The 15,607-nt window shown below is 42.9% G+C and overlaps 2 protein-coding genes across 7 annotated transcripts in view; both read left to right on the forward strand.

Annotated features, from left to right (window-relative positions):
• LOC135206223 (N-alpha-acetyltransferase 10-like) overlaps nt 1-2,007 on the forward strand; it is a 43,980-nt gene extending 41,973 nt beyond the window's left edge. Inside the window, exons 4-5 of one of the 2 annotated variants that reach the window (XM_064237571.1) lie at nt 745-885; nt 1,407-2,007. In XM_064237571.1, coding sequence (XP_064093641.1) covers nt 745-885; nt 1,407-1,554 — 289 coding nt within the window. In that variant the 3' untranslated portion in view covers nt 1,555-2,007. The remainder of the gene's footprint in view (nt 1-744; nt 886-1,406) is intronic. The other variant, XM_064237572.1, reaches the window with a different exon arrangement.
• Nucleotides 2,008-7,350: 5,343 nt separating this feature from the next.
• Nucleotides 7,351-15,607, forward strand: part of LOC135206224 (GRIP1-associated protein 1-like) — a 61,731-nt gene continuing 53,474 nt past the window's right edge. For 2 of the 5 annotated variants that reach the window (XM_064237573.1, XM_064237575.1), the window contains exon 1: nt 7,394-7,452. In XM_064237573.1, coding sequence (XP_064093643.1) covers nt 7,402-7,452 — 51 coding nt within the window. In that variant the 5' untranslated portion in view covers nt 7,394-7,401. Of the gene's footprint in view, nt 7,453-7,663; nt 7,685-8,595; nt 8,621-15,607 lie in introns of those variants that run through there. The other 3 variants (XM_064237576.1, XM_064237578.1, XM_064237577.1) reach the window with 3 other exon arrangements.

A 15,607-nucleotide genomic window follows, 5' to 3' on the forward strand; every position in this document is an offset into this window, starting at 1 on the left:
CCTACTTGAACATTTGTGTAAGATTTTTAGAAATACTTCAGTAAGTAAGATTTACAAAATAAATGTTACATCAGATATCCTACATTAAAAAAAAAAAAAAAAAAAAAAAAAGAATTCAGTTACCTGGCAAGGAATCCCATATTGCTTAAAATTGGGGTGTAGAATGGTGTAAGTGTTTGAAATTAGCTTTAGTGATCACTTAGGTTACCCTAGCTTACAATTGGTTCAACAATTACTAGGTGTGTAAAAATCCAGCAGGCATTTTTGTAAAGTATTAAAACTTCAAATATTTTAGTACTTAAATTTATTATAGAGAAAAGGGATTTTGACATAGGAAAAATCTATTTCTGGGCGAGGAAGCCGTGTCGCCCAGTGAAATACGTTCCTTTAGCGCTATTGAGCGACACGGCCAAGCCCAGAAATGAAATTTTTAGTGCAAGTTAAATAACCATCGAAGATCTAGGGTCAGTGGAAAATTTACTCTCTGCGCTGAGCATTAGTGCCTCATTAATATAAAACAAAGTTTGTGTTTATAGACCCTACAAGTTATTTTAAATCTAAAATTTTAAATGGTCTGATGCACTATTTTCTTGTGATAAACAAACAAAACGTTTAATCTGGTTTGCCACATTTTGTATATTTTTCATGTAACTGTAATATTTCTTTTTGGTAGCCTTCTAGTGAATGCTCTGAATATAAATCATTGTGTTCTTTATTAAAACTTTTCACCTTGTTTATTTTCAGGCGCTTAGGATTGGCCCAGAAACTCATGGATCAGACGGCAAGAGCTATGGTTGAATGCTTTAATGCAAAATATGTTTCTCTTCATGTAAGGAAATCAAATAGAGCTGCTCTAAATCTTTACACAAATACATTGAAATTCACGTAAGTTATATAACATATACATGAAGTTGTTTTAAGGCCCAAGTGCATAGGTTTTAGGGTTTGAGAACCAAGTTATATTATTATAACAATGAAGGGAAGTATGTACATAATGTTTTCAGTTAATAATGAGAATTCTGAAGTTCTATGGAAGAATATAGTAAAATGAGTATGTATACCAGGTATGGGAAACATTGTTCAAAAAGTTTTTTGGGAAGTTTAATAATTTTCTATGAACCAATTTCTGAGAAGTATTTTTGATACTGATCCTTGAAAAATTATTAAAAAAATCTTTTCGTGGCATATAAAAGTTTTTCCTTATAAGTTTAGGGATGATTTTGGAAACATTGTTCATTAAGTTTTTTCTTGTCAGTTTGGTGCTTTTGGAAATTGATACGTAAGAAGTCTTCCTTCTCACTTGGTATAACTAATTTTGGAAACATTGTTTGATGAGCCTTTAGATTGTCAGTACGATTGTTTGATTGTAGCATTCAAAACATAACATGTAGTCTTTAATTTTACAGGATATCAGAAATTGAACCAAAATACTATGCTGATGGTGAAGATGCCTTTGCCATGAAGAGGGATTTATGTTCGTTTGCTCTTCAGAATGATGTCACTCCAGCAGATCCAAATTCATTCTTTGACAATAAGAAGAATGAAGACAAGTAATTTTGAGCTCTGAGTTAATTTAGAGTTATTTTAACCTTTAGCAGTTCTACATCCTTCCACGTGGAATGTGAAACGTTATTTGAAATGTTAACACCACCCATTGTTTTCATACGAAGGGTTGGTACTTCATAAAAAAAGTTAGCTGAAAATTGATGAGAGTTGACATACATTCATTGCAAGGTGCTGCTGTGATTACCAGCCCTTGCTATTTAACTAGTTGTTCATTGCTAATGTACTTTTAGTCCTCTGTAATATTTTTGCTGTGAAACTGATCAAAATTAATTGTTAAATTACTGTAGATATTGCTGTTAGAGAAAAGGAAGAGGTCCGAGAGAGGTACATACTGTGTTCATTACATTTGCTTTTATGCCTGTATGTTTCTGATAAATGAAGAATACTGCATCTAACTTCTATTTTCCCACTTTGTATCTGCAAGAGTATTTTTATGGCACTGTAAAGGGCATGGTTTATGGAACTGATTTTTCATCATTAAAAGCATACCAAGAGTAGAAATGTTTTTGCTGATTGCTGTATAAGAAGTGATAGATAGCATCAAGGGAAATAACTCTGGATGCTTTTGACTATTTACTTTATGGAAGTCTTTGTTATGTACTAATTTACTGTATAAAAAGTGATACTATAACTCTGGATAACTGAAAATTCACTAAGTGAAAATATTTTTTATGTACTCTATTGTATGTGTTAATTTTTGTAATGTATCAAAAAATTCACCTTGAATAGTTTAGGTAAAGAAAATGGAAGTAACTGATGTTATGAAGTATCTCCCTACTATCATTATAATTTATTTCTCTATATTTAGCTCTCAGTATTTGCATGCGAGATTTGTTTAAAAATTGTTTTCGAATAGAAAATGTAAACTCATTAGACTATCCTCCTCAGGTGTTTATGTGTAATTGTCTACTAAGATTTAGATGTTAGTCTTTGTTATGATATATGCTTTTTATCAAAGTAATGAGGTTTAAAGTTGATTTCCAAACTCAGTTGTGTGACCAGATAAAAGGATTGAGTAAATGCCAAGTAGTGGAGTAGTGTGTGTATGCATAGTTTGTAGCATATACTGTAATCTCTTTAAGAGGTTACTGAGTAGTGCCATGTCCAGTACACCGTATGAAATAGGGTTCTCCTCTGGAGTGTTCCTGTAGCTCTAATGTGTTGTTTTTTACCTGTTACCTCCATTAATTCCCTTTGGTCTCTTTCTGACTAGGTCTCCAACTTCTTTGACTTTCCCTTGCTACAATTAAAACCTCTTAGTCAAGATTAAATCCTTTGTGCTTGTATAAGCACTAGAGTAGTGTACTAAGATCACTGAATGACAATAGTAGATTTCCATAGGTCTTGCCCAAATGATTTGTCTTTAAATGAAAATTAACTATGGATTAAGGTGAAGTTGATGGAGTTTGATAGTAAAGTGAGATAGACCATTTGGGAATAAATGAAAAGTAGAAGGTAGAAAGTGTCCTCAGTGTGCTGCACAATGTACGTTATACTTGGTTTCTTCATTGTAGTCTTTCTTTCCAGGCCTATGAGTGAGGAAATGACACAGTAGTATTGTTACTTCATGTTAATGATTAGTGATGGTAAGAAGGAAGTGCAAATGGACAAGTTTAGTTATACAGTAATCAGTTTGAGAGCTTTGGGGTTTGTCAAATGCAAATACTGTCATTTTTGTATATACTTGTGAACTTTTTGTGTGATGTTTCAGTAATTTTTATGTTAAAGTGAACCTGATAATAAAATTCTTTTGATTCATTGAAGTGTCATAAGTAATGCCAGGCTGGGACATACTTGGGTGCTTGGCTTTTAGAATCTGTTATAATTCCTTGGAAATATTTGTTTAATTGAACTGTATCATGTCTGCATATGTATGTACAGTGTCATTTTTCTGTTAGTATACTATTGTAGCATACTCTTAAGTGTACATTTTGATGTCTTCAGATTATGTAAACGGTTAGCTTATGACTTATGTGTTAAAATTCTTTATGATTATGATGCATTGTTTTAAAATTATGTAATCTGTATAATAGCTCATAAAGATTGACAAATAGAATTGCTTAGCACTATTTGATAAAAGAAATCTTATAGCAATACTCTGATAGGCAAATATGGAAAGATTTTCTCTATGAGAAATGATAGCAGCAAAAGCATTAATAAATTTGTGTGAGTGTTGAGCAAGAAAAGCTGTGAATTGCTTTGATTTTTATATGAAAATGCTTATGCCAGAAAATTACTAGGCTTATACTGCTTACTGCTTGCCATGTGTCTGTAACAGATGTTGCATAACTTGCAAAGAGCACATAGATTTCCGTTATGATCTGTAGTGTTGCAGTGTTCATGCTGTCAACCTTATTTTCACGTTTACATTCATAATGGATCTTTTGATATATATGTATGGTCTTTGTTTACCAGATTCAACATTTTAAAAAGTTGCGTGTGTTATTTACTTTTGAAATTATAAATGATAAGCTAAATTTCTTTTTACTAGTCATTACCCCCAAATCTTTAGATGTCTAATAAAGTTTGCTCATAAGTTTTCTGTAAAAGATTGATAATATTGAATATATTTTTCATCACTCACATCAGTATTTAACATACTATCCCATTTGAAGCTTAATCCAGTGGTCCATTTATGCTGTATAATTCTAGTAATACCATTGGAATAATTCAAGCAACTTAACCTATTTAAGCTTTGAGACTTTTGTAACACTATATCGTATACCAATTAAGTTTCCAGTTCTTTGTTCTGGAATTGGAATGTTCACCTTTGACTGTTACTGGAAGAAAATTGAGTAATAGAAAATGGTGTTGATAAACATTAATCCTTGGATGGTGACAAACCTCCATGATATAGGGGAAGGCTTAAAAAATGAAAATATCCACTGAAATGCATCTTGGCAAACTTGAAGCAATAATGAATCTAATAGCAAAAAGATTAAAACTGGTAGATTAAACTTATAGTTGGATTGTGGCATTTAAAGCAGAAGATTGCCGTTTTGAAGACCTTTGATTTCATCTTCAAACTGCTCATACTTGTTTGACCCATGGATATTCAATATACTGTACCTCTACAGGGAATGCATATCCTCTAATACTTGATGTGAATATCCAATTTTACACCAACAGTGACTGACAGGTTTTGGAAATGGCACAGTCAAGGTAATTTTGTCCAAATTTTCATAGATTTCAGTGCATAAAATCCATTTGGAATTACATGTACTTGCAGTTTATTAAATATCTACATTACACAAATTCCCTGTGGGACAGCTCTGAAAAATTCGGCAAATTTAACTTTGGGATCTGGTTAAACTCCATAGTAAATGAGAACAAAATTGGCAATAATGACCCATGGTAATATAATGCAGAACGTCAGTGAGATATCATAGTTATGTGTGCATATGCAAATAAATGTAGGTTCCCCTGCTGGTAACTTTGGTTGTCAAACTTTTCTGAGTTACAAGGGTGCTCGCAAGTAGGAGCAAGATGGGCACTTGCCCCCTGAAATCCTGGAAAATTTTATATATATATATATATATATATATATATATACCTATAAATCTATATATATATATATATATATATATATACATATATATAGATAATTATATATACATATTATTAGTATATATACATATTATATTATATATATATAATATACTATATATATATATATATAATATATATATATATAAATAATAATAATAATAAATATGATATATATATATAGATATATATATATATATATATATATATATATATATATGATATAAAATTTTCCAGGATTTCAGGGGGCAAGTGCCCATCTTGCTCCTACTTGCGAGCACCCTTGTAACTCAGAAAAGTTTGACAACCAAAGTTACCAGCAGGGGAACCTACATTATTTGCATATGCACACATAACTATGATTTCTCACTGACGTTCTGCATTATATTACCATGGCAGGTCATTATTGCCAATTTTGTTCTCATTTACTATGGAGTTTAAACCAGATATGTATTATATATATATATATATATATATATATATATATATGTATATATATATATATATATATATATGATATATATATATATATGTATATATATATATATATATGTATATATATATATATATATATGTATATATATATATATATATGTATATATATATATATATGTATATATATATATATATATATATATATATATATATATGATTAGTATTCATTAAAGAAATACAGGCACTGATACAGTTTATGGAATAACTTGCTAGGTCAAAGAGTCTAAAGTGTGTCTGCTTGATACTGGAAACTATCCATGTATGTATTAAGAAGATTTGCCGCCCCTAAGAGAATATGCTGTGGGCGTCCATGCTGAGTTACCAGTGAAAGAAGTAGCAATGGTTAGCACATAGTACACTATTGGATAGAATTCCTGCTTCTCTTACTATCTGCTGGAGGTATTCTCTGTCTTTTTTGGGAAAGTACTTTTATTACCTAATACTCTTCTGACTGAATGGTTCCTTCCATTTTTATCATATGCCCAAATCACCTCTGGTTTTAAAATCTGTCTAGTTCATTCCCAAGCTAAGTAACATTGTGATAATCTGGCTTGATGATGATTAAGCATTATTCATTTTAGGAAGTATTTATAATATCTGAAGTATAGAAAAGACAAAAAACCATTGATAAAAGGTCTATTTATCGAAGGGCAAAATACAAATAAGCTATAGATGTGCATATAGAAAAATTATTAGAAATATAATTGCTGTGAAAGAGGGTGACTGTACCAGATAGAACATTTGCTGCCCTATTCTTTCTATTACTACAAAGTCATGAATATACAAAGCGCCTCAGTGGAGTGATTGGTATGGTGTTGGCGTCCCACCTCGGTCGCGAGTTCGATTCTCTGCCATTCCATTGAGGAGTGAGAGATATGTATTTATGGTGATGGAAATTCACTCTCGACGTGGGTCGGAGGTCCCGTTGCTGAATAACCACTGGTTCCATGCAACGTAAAAACACTATACAAAACAAACAAACAATCAAGATATACATCACATTAAATGTGACAGTGTTATCTCCCACCCTTGTATCTTCCATTTGTAAACTTATGTGAATAGATGAAATTAGGTGCTGTATTTATTGCGCTGTGAAAATGTGGAATAAAATCCCATGAACTTTTCATCCTCTTTTATAGTTAAGAAAATATGTATTTGAATATATAACCATCCTTCAAAAACCTTTATCCAGCGCCTTCTAGGTATCTATCTTCATTCTAACACCTTCACTTCACCACTTTATGATCTTGCATTCTTTCCACACGTCCAAACCATCTGTACACAAACCGATCCACTCGTTCATCTGTGTTAGCTTGCAGACTATTTATGTTGAGTTTATATTTGACACTAGTGCTTCACATTCACAAAGATTTGCTGACCCAGAAAGAAAAATGTGATCTAAATGTTTTCAAGGCTGTAAATGCTTGATTCAGGAGCTGCTAAAATGGCTAGTAATAAGGTATTTTTTTTTTGCGTCTATGTGATAATGTAGATATTATTGTATAATAAGCGTAAAAAGCAATAGTCTAGAGTTCTACCTATATTCTAGTACCGCGGGGTTACAACTTGCATAAAGTTTTTGTAAATAGAAGTATATAAATGGATAATCTTCAATGTTAAAGAAACAAGCAGTCTTTTTCATTATCAAGGAAATGACTATTTAAATGCTGAATAAAAAAATGCAATTTACAAAATGAAATGACAGGTGTTTACATTCCAATATGAGCACCTGCAAAATCTTCGCTGATTGGCAAGAAGAAGAGAGACCCAGATGATTGTAGGAAAACAACAACAATGGCGCAGCTAGACCCTGACGATTTTGGGAAACTACAAGTAATATATGACGTAATTTCACTGTCTCATATTGCATGATAAAAAGGCACGCAAATCCTTATGCACTTGAATTTTTATCCAATTTTTTAGCGGATTTTTCTTTGCTAATGTTATTAAAGCTAAAGACTGCCAAGGCCAATCAAGCTTGTCAAGTGTCGTAGGTTGCGAAGGCCCTGTGCTTATTCAGGTCGAAGTAAGCAGAACGTGTTAATTATGCTGCCAAGCTTGAACTTAAAGCTTTATGGTATTGTGTTACCCACTGCTGTTTCAGTATCGATTTTCATGACCTTTAACGTCCTATTACAGTAGCTAGGTAGCCTACCTACCATTTTTGCATTTTTCCTTTAGCTAATGTACCTAGGTAATAGGTAATAAAGGGTGAATTAGTCTAGTATTTCTATGCCAGAATTCTAGGCATTAATTAAAGTTAATGTTGGGCCTATTGTAGAAGTATGGGACAAGTTCTGCAGACGTAAACAAACTAACCTTTCCTAGAATGCCAGGTCCTGACCTCGGCAGAACTTGGTACTAGCCCTACCTATAGGGCTACTCTGTTTTTTTTCATCTGTCCATCCGCCTGTGGTGTTTTTGTATGGTAACACTGCGTCCCGGGCTTTAAATAGTTACGCTGTGTGTAAGTTTTAGGTAAATAGTAAAAGGATATCTGGGTGTACATTTGCAACTGAAAAGGGTTTTAATAATTTACTATATGCGAATTACACCGTTAATATTCGAAATAGGATATTATTATAATAATTGAATGTAAGCTAATGTAACTATAGGTAAGGTAGGTTAGGTATGTGTGGGGAACACAAATTATAGTTCAAACAAGGATGCTATCAACCTTAACCCTCTCTAACTTAGCCTAGCCTAGGATGGCAGGTTGTTCCAGATTGGCACTTAATATGACTTGACATATGGGATGTAGGCTAAATTAGTATCTCTGACAATGCATGTCATCTTTAATTTCAGTGACCAGAATAAACAGCTCAGGTAGTTGCAGTCTACAGAACCCTACTGTGGTAATTAATTAACCTTATTTAGGGTAGCATAAATTATAAAGAAACAGTATATGTTCTCTTATACACCTTACTAATAGTGGAGGGCAAAAAAAAAAAAAAGAGGAGAGTCTGAAAATGGAGGTGTATGGTCCATGCCCAGAAAACGGATAACCATGAAAGTGAGTTGTTAAAATTTATGTTCACATTCTTAAGCTATTAGTATGATGATAGAGTAAGTTTGGTGTAAATCAGTTGTTACATGGGTGTATTGATTATATAATTTTTTTTTTCTTTTTTAGGAAATTCTTCCCAAAATTTAATCCATTAGGGAGGCTACTGAAGTTTTACTAGAATCAACTTTGTCAGGTTATTCATTCATTGTACCTTGCAGTGAAGTTACCATATGTAGCCTATTAATAGGCCATTTCTTTCCACAAAGAGTTAGCTTTGAGAGACAACATAGATTGTAGCAAAGTTGTCTGATGAAACCACCTGATAATCAGTCAAATCCCTTTTTTCTAATGTAGGCTACCTGGTTTTATAGCTAGTACATAGGGTAATGGTTGCTACACAAAATTTCAGGCTAATTGAATTTTTTTTTTTTTTTCATTCAATTGTCGTAAGTTTGTGGGTCCTGCAATTACTGAACGACATATTTTATTTTTGCCCTTATTTAGCTGCTGGGAAATTTTTATTTTAGGTTTTATGTAATAGTTTATTCTCTGTTGGGTAAAGCTAGCGTACTTTGCTTTTTTATTACCTAGTGCATATGTAGCAGTCATTAAACATTACATGCAATATAGGAATAGTATATTTTTGCTTCTGTAACACTAGTTTTTATTGCTAGCATAGCTTGCTCATTTTTGTACCAGGTCCTTTTTGTTTATTTTTATTTTCTTTCTGTTAAAGTACGTTTGTTCCGACACGGCATACAAACCTTCGGTCCTTTTACAATAGGAAGGTACTAGCGGCAGCTGGATAGGTCGTAAGCTTTCGAACAAGGGGTTCGGTAGTTAACTGCTTGTCCGACAGGCGCGCGCGCGCGACTGGGAGGTAAACAAATCACTTTTGCTTTCGGCCTCACAGCGAGTGGACGTGTGTGTTCGACGCTCTCTGCCCGCTTCTCGTCGTTTGCTTTCTTGAGTATATGGTTGTGTTTGTGTATGAAAGAATTCATTGTAAGTACAATCATTTCTCTCTTTTCATATTAATTGAACTGCAATTAATTAATGATGGAATCTCCTCGCCTCGCTACCCCACGGAGACTATGCCCGGGTACCGAAGGGCGTAAATGCGGGAAGTTCCGCTCTTTCCCGGAGATAGACCCTCATATTATGTGCTCGGTGTCGGGGGCGCGGATGCTCCCGAGCCGAGCCTTGTAATGTGTTATTGAATTGGTCTGGAGCGCAGTGGATTTTGTATGAGGCAGGAGGAAGCGAGGCCTGCAAAGGAGTCGTTCGGAAAGCTCTCCCGCGACTCCTTTGGTGACGGACACTTCGTCTTCTTTCCTGCCGCCCGCTCAACTTCCACGTCTCGCGCCTTCCTTCTTCGGGGGGGGGTTTCTAGGTCCTTCTCCTCTCCTGACTTGTCGAGTGTGGAGGAGGGCGCTAGATACCCCTGACGTCGAGTTGTACTCTGGGTCCTCTATCCGTTCGTCTTCGCGCGAACGGGTAGAGGATCCCCCTAATCACCCGACTTTTGCCTCCTCAGGTGCGGTTGCCGCGAAGGATGACCTCGGACAGGTGTGGGCATCGTTGGGGCTGCAGGGCGTGCCGAGTGTCCAGGGGCTGCTCTACCATCTCGCTGGCTCCGTGGCGGTCACCCATGCAACAGTCACGACCACCACCACGACCATTACAACACCCGGCTACGCTTCACCTCCTCACCTGGTGTACAACCCAGCACGCGGTCTCTGTGACACCCACTACATCGGTGCAGGGGTGGGCCAGTCGCCGTAACTCGGGGGAGTGTGATGCCGCCGCCTGTGTTTGCCGTGCTGCCTGCGCGGACTTCGTGTGCCCGAAGAGCTCGCCCCTGGACCTCCCACCGCGTACCTAGGATGTCTGTGCGCGGTCCGCCCATTCTAGACCGCCTACACAGTCTGCCGTACCTGCCGTACCTGCCCAGCTGCTGTCCACGGACGTGACTGGACCACTGCTGCCGTTCTGTACCTGCTCCTGCGGTTTTCTGCCGTTCCTGTGATGCCTGCACCTGCTGATGTTGTTCTGTTCCTGGCGCCGTTGCTCCCGATGCTGATCTGTTCGGACAGGTGCGTCCGGGCCCTGTTGCTTCGCAACAGCAGCCCCGGCTCCGCTCTGGATGACAGATCTGACGTCGGTCCTGAGAAGGTTGACGAAGAAGAAGAAGAAGAGGAGGAAGGTGTCGTCGTTTCGTCTTCATCGTCTTCTTCGTCTTCGTCGTCGTCTGCCGCCTCTTCCCCTTCGTCTTCTAAGGCTCCCTGCCGAAGAAGAAGAAGGGTCGCCTCCCCCCCCCTAAGAAGTCTCCTTCGGGGAACTTCTAAGGGCCCGTCTTGCTCTGGTGAGACGGGGGGTTCTTCCGCTGGTCACCCAGCTCCTTCGGGGGCAGGACCCGTCTCTTCTTCAAGCAAGGAAGAAGACTACGGGGTAGGCCAGAGGAGTGCCGGCTAACACCGGCACTTCCTCACCTGCTGTCAGTGGTTGCGGCCACAGCAGCAGGGTCCGTCTCGGCCTCTCGTTCTCGAGAGGTACCGAGTGTACGGTCGCTTACCAGCGACCGTGCAGCCAGGAACCAGACCTCTGAGTTCGCTCAGCGTCAGGTTCACGGCACGGAGCGGAAGACTGGTGACAGCCGCTCACGCGACTCTCACCAGACCAGCTCTCGCTCTCGCGGCGAGCAGGCTGGCTACCCGGCGGCACGTGACGGTCCATGACCGGCCCACGGGCTGAGGCGGGGAAGAGGTCCCCCCGTTCGCCGGCACCAGCCACGGCTGGTACCAGCGAACTGACGCACCGTGAGGATACGCACCGATTCTCACCGTGACAGTGGAGCTCGCCGGTCGCCTGACCGTCACTCTCACAGAGAGCGATCGGGTACGGCGACCAGCACCAGCTCCTCTGACACACGAGACCGGAGCCGCTGTTCTCGGTCCAGCCGTTCTCCACAGCGAGACGGCTCGACTAGGTCTGCAGCTCGATCGCCACCGCGGGTTGGCGATCGCCTGCAGTCTTCCAAGCCCGCTGGTTCTGCCAGCGAGCGAGGAGGGAGCGTCAGGTCTGCCTCTTCCATACCTTCAACCTCCTCGGATTACACCGGGAGGGGCGAGGTATTGAGGAGTGATCGTGAGGGGTGCGCCCCTCAGGATCCCACCACGGCGTCGTACGTACCAGGCACGGTTCTTGGACCAGCCAGGTCGTACGCACAGGTGGTTGGAGCAGACCGAGAGGGGTCTGTCGCTGTTCCTCTTCTTGGGGGAGGAGGGTCTCGGGAGTTGCCCCTGTTGAGGGACTGGACGGTCCAACTCCGCAGGAAGCAGTCACTCCTGAGATCCAGAGGAACTTTGCGAGGTTATTGCGCTGATTCATCAGCACAACGACCTCACGGAAGGATCGCTGCTCCCACCATCCGAGCCCACGTCCTGGCTCGAGTCGTTCTGGGGCCCGAAGAGGGAACCCAGACCGACGGTGGGTTTGCCGCGTTCTGAGCTGCCGGACTCAGTGCTGGACCAGGTTGAATCGCTTGTCTCCGGACAAGACGGCTCGTCAATCAAGTCTGGCAGGTCGAGCAAGCTGCTTCCACCTCCTCTGCTGCGACAGCGGCGTTTTTTACGTGCCATCTGAAGACCCGATGCCGCCCAAACAGGTGAACCCGGAGTTAGCCAGGCTGACTTCGGGTGTGTCTCTGCAGCAGCTCCTGTCCGAGAACCTGTGGTTCTCGCGCAAGAGACATTCGGCCTGGAATCTACCGCCATGGCAGCTTTCCAGGCCGTCTCCTGGCTAGATCTGTGGTCCCTCACCAGTATCTAAGGTCGCAGCCAAACTCCGGGCGGAATTTCTCCCGAAGATGACTCGGCCTTCAGGAGACTTTTGCCAGTCTGGGGGAGGAGCCATCTCCTTCCTTGCCCACCAGACGGTGAAACCTGTGGGCCAACCTGGTTCTCCGACGAACGGGAAGGGGACGCTGTCCTTACTCGGGTTTCCAGGGCGGCCGGGCGTGAAGCGGCGTTGGGACTTCGCAACGGACCTTTACGGAGTTCCACGTCTCTCTTCCCAGGAGAGATGGTGGACGCTGCGGTGGACAGACGGCGCACTGACGACAGTGACCGTCTGGTTCACCAGGCAGTCTCGAAGGACTCTGGGCAGCCTTGGACTGCGGCCAGTCTAACGGCTCGGCTAGCGCTTCCTCGGTGGCTAAGACGGTAGCTGCGTCGAAGCCCCGTGGAATGACTCTGTCTTCTTCGACTTCTAGTAAGGGAGCCCGTAACCAGCCCTCCTCCCAGCCCTCCTCCTCCCGTGGAGGCTCTGGGAGGAAGTCGAAGAAACGGGGGGGGAAACGCTAGGGACGCGTTCCCCCTCACCTGCTGCCGGAAGTGGGGGGGGTGCCTGGCCAGCCATTGGGCAACTTGGCAGCGCTACGGCGCCGAGACCTGGATTGTAGATGTCCTTCGGGAGGGAGATCTATTACCCTTCGAATCTCGGTCACCCCTCACCTCCAACCCGGTCCAACAGCAGGCGTACGTTCCAGGGGCATCGAAGGACGTAGCATTGAGACAGGAGATCAAGACCATGCTGAGCAAGAGAGCTGTAGAAAATCGTCACGGATCAATCACCGGGCTTTTACAGTCGACTCTTCCTGGTGGAAAAGTCTACGGGAGGCTGGCGCCCGTGATAGAATCTCTCTCCCCTGAACCGGTTTGTTCGCCAGACCCGGTTCACGATGGAGACGGCACGCTCCAGTGCTCGCTCTATCAGGGAGAACGATTTCATGCTTTCAGTGGACTTGAAGGATGCGTATTTCCAAATACCCATTCATCAGTCCTCCAGAAAGTACCTCCGCTTCATCCTCGACGGACGGTGTACAGTTCAGGCCACTTTGCTTCGGTCTCTCAACCGCCCCACACAGTGTTCACGCAGTGTTCACTCTGGTGTCTGCTTGGGCTTGGGCCCATTCGCACGGGATACGTCTGATGGGGTATCTCGACGATTGGTTAGTCCTGGCGAGCTCCCGCTCGCAGTTGCTACAGGACAGGGATCGACTGCTCGAGTTCTGTCGCGATCTGGGGATCGTTGTGAACTTCGAAAAGTCCGATCTCGAGCCCAAGCAGAGGATGAAGTACCTGGGTATGCTGATCGACACGGTAGCAGGGCGAGTCTTCCCCGCAGACTCGCGGATTAGCAAATTCAGGGAGGCAGCCAACCAGTTCCTGTCTCGGCAGGAACGGGTAGCTCAGCGATGGCAAGTCGTGATCGGACACCTGTCGTCAATCGGGAAGACAGTCCCTAACGCGGGCGTCTTCACCTGCGGTCTCTTCAGGGAGACTAAAGGAGAGTTGGTCACAGGCGACGGATCCCCCAAGCTTTCCATTGTCACTGACACAGGAGGTGAGGCAGGACCTAGCCTGGTGGCTGGACGACAGGAACCTCTTAAGAGGAGTGCCTCTGCGCACTCTCCCCCCGACATGCAGCTGCTCTCAGACGCATCGACCAGAGGGATGGGGCGCACACCTGGAGGAGTTGCTGACTTCAGGAGTGTGGTACGAGAACGACAAGCACCTTCACATCAATGTACTGAAACTCAAGGCAGCGTTCTCGCTCTCCAGAGTTCCAGGACCGCTTGATGGGACACTCAGTGGTGTTGATGTGCGACAACACCACGGTGGTGGCTTACGCAACAAACAGGGGGGGCCTAGTGTCTCTCCCGTTGTACCAGTTGACTCGGCAGGTGCACGAGTGGGCCGAGGCACACTCAATAGAGCTGTCGGCACGCTACATTCCAGGGAAGGAATGTAGTAGCAGACACGCTCAGCCGTCGGGATCAAGGGATAGGGACCGAATGGTCCTCTACACCAGGACGTTGGCGGAAAGGCTCTTCGACCTGTGGGGGCGACCAGTCGGGATTGGTCTGTTTCGCCACCCGGCACAACAGGAAGCTCCAGGTGTTCTTCTCGCCGTGCCGGACCCATGGGGCAGCTGCAGAGGAGGCTCTTCAACCCCACCCGTGGGACAACCTTTTCGCCTATGCCTTTATTCCCCCGTTCACCCATGATTCGCAAGGTGATCAGTCGAGCACTGGTCACCCCGAATCTCAGGATGATCCTGATGGCTCCCAAATGGCCACAGGCCATTTGGTATCCGGACCTGCTGGCTCTTCTCGCAAGAGAACCAGAGAGAGATTCCCCCTTGGCACAACCTTCTCGCCCAGCCACACGTCGAGCGGTACCACCGAGCAGTCCAGTCCCTACGTCTTCACGGCTGGCTGTTATCCAACATCTCTTGCGAACGAGAGGCTTTTCTCGTAGCGCAGCAACAGAGATGGCTGGAAACGTCCGTCAGTCCTCTGCAGCTGTGTACCAGGGGTGAAGTCGGACCGTCTTCTGTGGTTGGTGTCGTAGACGGGGCTATCTCCTCTCAGAGCCACTCTTCAGCAGGTAGCGGATTTCCTCGTTTTTCTTCGCCGAGAGAAGCTCCCTCTCAGTTCCCACAGTCAAAGGATACAGAGCCGCCTTGACGCTCGTACCTGAAACTGACGGGATTGGACATCTCGAACTCGTTCGAGATCTCCTTACTTAGGAGGAGCTTCGAAAGGTCTTGCCCACCCAGGGAACTCACAAGCCCCTCTTCTTGCTGGACCTGGCATCGGCGAAGAGAGTACGGGAACTTCATGCCGATAATGATACGGATGAGATGCTGCTTTTGTCCTGGGAGGACGCTACGGCGCTATCTGAAGAGAACTCGACACCTCGGGCCTGAGTCGTCGACGCCTCTTCGTTAGCACCGGGGTCACCAAGAAAGAAGTATCAAAGAACACTCTTTCGTCCTGGCTGCGTGAGGTCATCAGGAGGGCGTATGAGGCTGATGGTAGTGACGACATCCGTACGTCCCGTCCGAGAGCTCACGAAGTCAGAAGTATTGGCCCCTCGTTGGCGTTTCGTAAGAACTTCTCCGTGGCGCAGGTATGGAAGGCAGGGG

The sequence above is a fragment of the Macrobrachium nipponense genome, chromosome 29 (assembly GCF_015104395.2).
Source record: "Macrobrachium nipponense isolate FS-2020 chromosome 29, ASM1510439v2, whole genome shotgun sequence".
In the NCBI taxonomy this organism is placed as follows: domain Eukaryota; kingdom Metazoa; phylum Arthropoda; class Malacostraca; order Decapoda; family Palaemonidae; genus Macrobrachium; species Macrobrachium nipponense.